The 1,089-nt window shown below is 45.5% G+C and overlaps 1 protein-coding gene across 1 annotated transcript in view; it reads right to left on the bottom strand.

The window, feature by feature from the left end:
• The window catches only part of LOC105513134 (granulocyte-macrophage colony-stimulating factor receptor subunit alpha-like), a 99,074-nt gene that overhangs the window by 22,266 nt on the left and 75,719 nt on the right, over positions 1 to 1,089 (bottom strand). The window contains 1 exon segment of the mRNA XM_011943966.1: positions 686 to 858. Within this exon segment, the coding sequence (XP_011799356.1) occupies positions 686 to 858 (173 nt within the window).

Here is a 1,089-nt window from a genome sequence, read left to right as displayed (position 1 = left end):
TGAGGCAGGTGGATCATCTGAGGTCAGGAGTTCCAGACCAGTCCGGCCAAGATGGTGAAACACCGTCTCTACTAAAAACACAAAAATTAGCCAGGCGTGACAGCGGGCGCCCGTAGTCCCAGCTACTCAGGAGGCTGAGACAGGAGAATCGCTGGAACCTGGGAGGCAGAGGTTGCAGTGAGCTGAGATTTCACCACTGCACTCCTCCAGCCTGGGTGACAGAGTGAGACTGTATCTCCAAAAAAGGGAAGTTAAATCAGCTCAGTTGTAATTTGTTACAGCACCAAAGTTACGCATATATATATATATATATATGTAATTTTTTTTTTTCTGAGACAGAGTCTTGCTCTGTCGCTCAAGCTGGAGTGCAGTGGCACGATCTCACCTCACTGCAACCTCCGCCTCCTATAGGTTCAAGGGACTCTTCTCAGCCTCCCGAGTAGCTGGGATGACAGGCACCTGCCACCACGCCTGGCTAATTTTTGAATTTTTAGTAGAGACGGGGTTTCCCCATGTTGGTCAGGCCGGTCTGGAACACCCGATCTCAGGTGATCGGCCTGCCTCGGCCTCCCAAAGTGCTGGGATGACAGGTGCGAGCCATCACGCCCGGCCTCAGTTACACAGATTTTCAGGCAAATCCCATTTCACCTGTAAACAATAGGAAAATCGTATGTGTTATTCTCACCTATTTTCTTTGTGTCCAGAAGTGAATCGAAGAATTGGATGCCAATTTCTTGGCTGGTTCCGTTAACCAGGAAGTAATTGCGAGACGTTAATCCCGACAGGTTACCCAGGTGACATCCCACGTGGGTTCCCGAGTCTTCTGTGTAATAAGGACACTGGATCTCCCTCCTTCTCCTGCAAGATTGAAACGTGTTCAGAGAGCAATCAGGAAAACAAAACAAAACACAAAGACACAGAAGAAAACAAAAAGCAAACACAAAACAAAACCAAAACACAGAACAAAAACAGCAAAACACGAAACAAAAAAAACCACAAAAACACAAAACAAAAGAAAAACAGAAAAACACACACAAAAAACAAAACAAAAAACCACAAAACAAAAGAAAACAAAACACAAAACAAAAC

The sequence above is a fragment of the Colobus angolensis genome, unplaced genomic scaffold (genome assembly GCF_000951035.1).
Source record: "Colobus angolensis palliatus isolate OR3802 unplaced genomic scaffold, Cang.pa_1.0 Scaffold223, whole genome shotgun sequence".
Lineage (NCBI taxonomy): Eukaryota > Metazoa > Chordata > Mammalia > Primates > Cercopithecidae > Colobus > Colobus angolensis.
The sequence above is the reverse complement of the archived record's forward strand: the minus strand, read 5'-3'. Positions and strand labels throughout refer to the sequence as shown.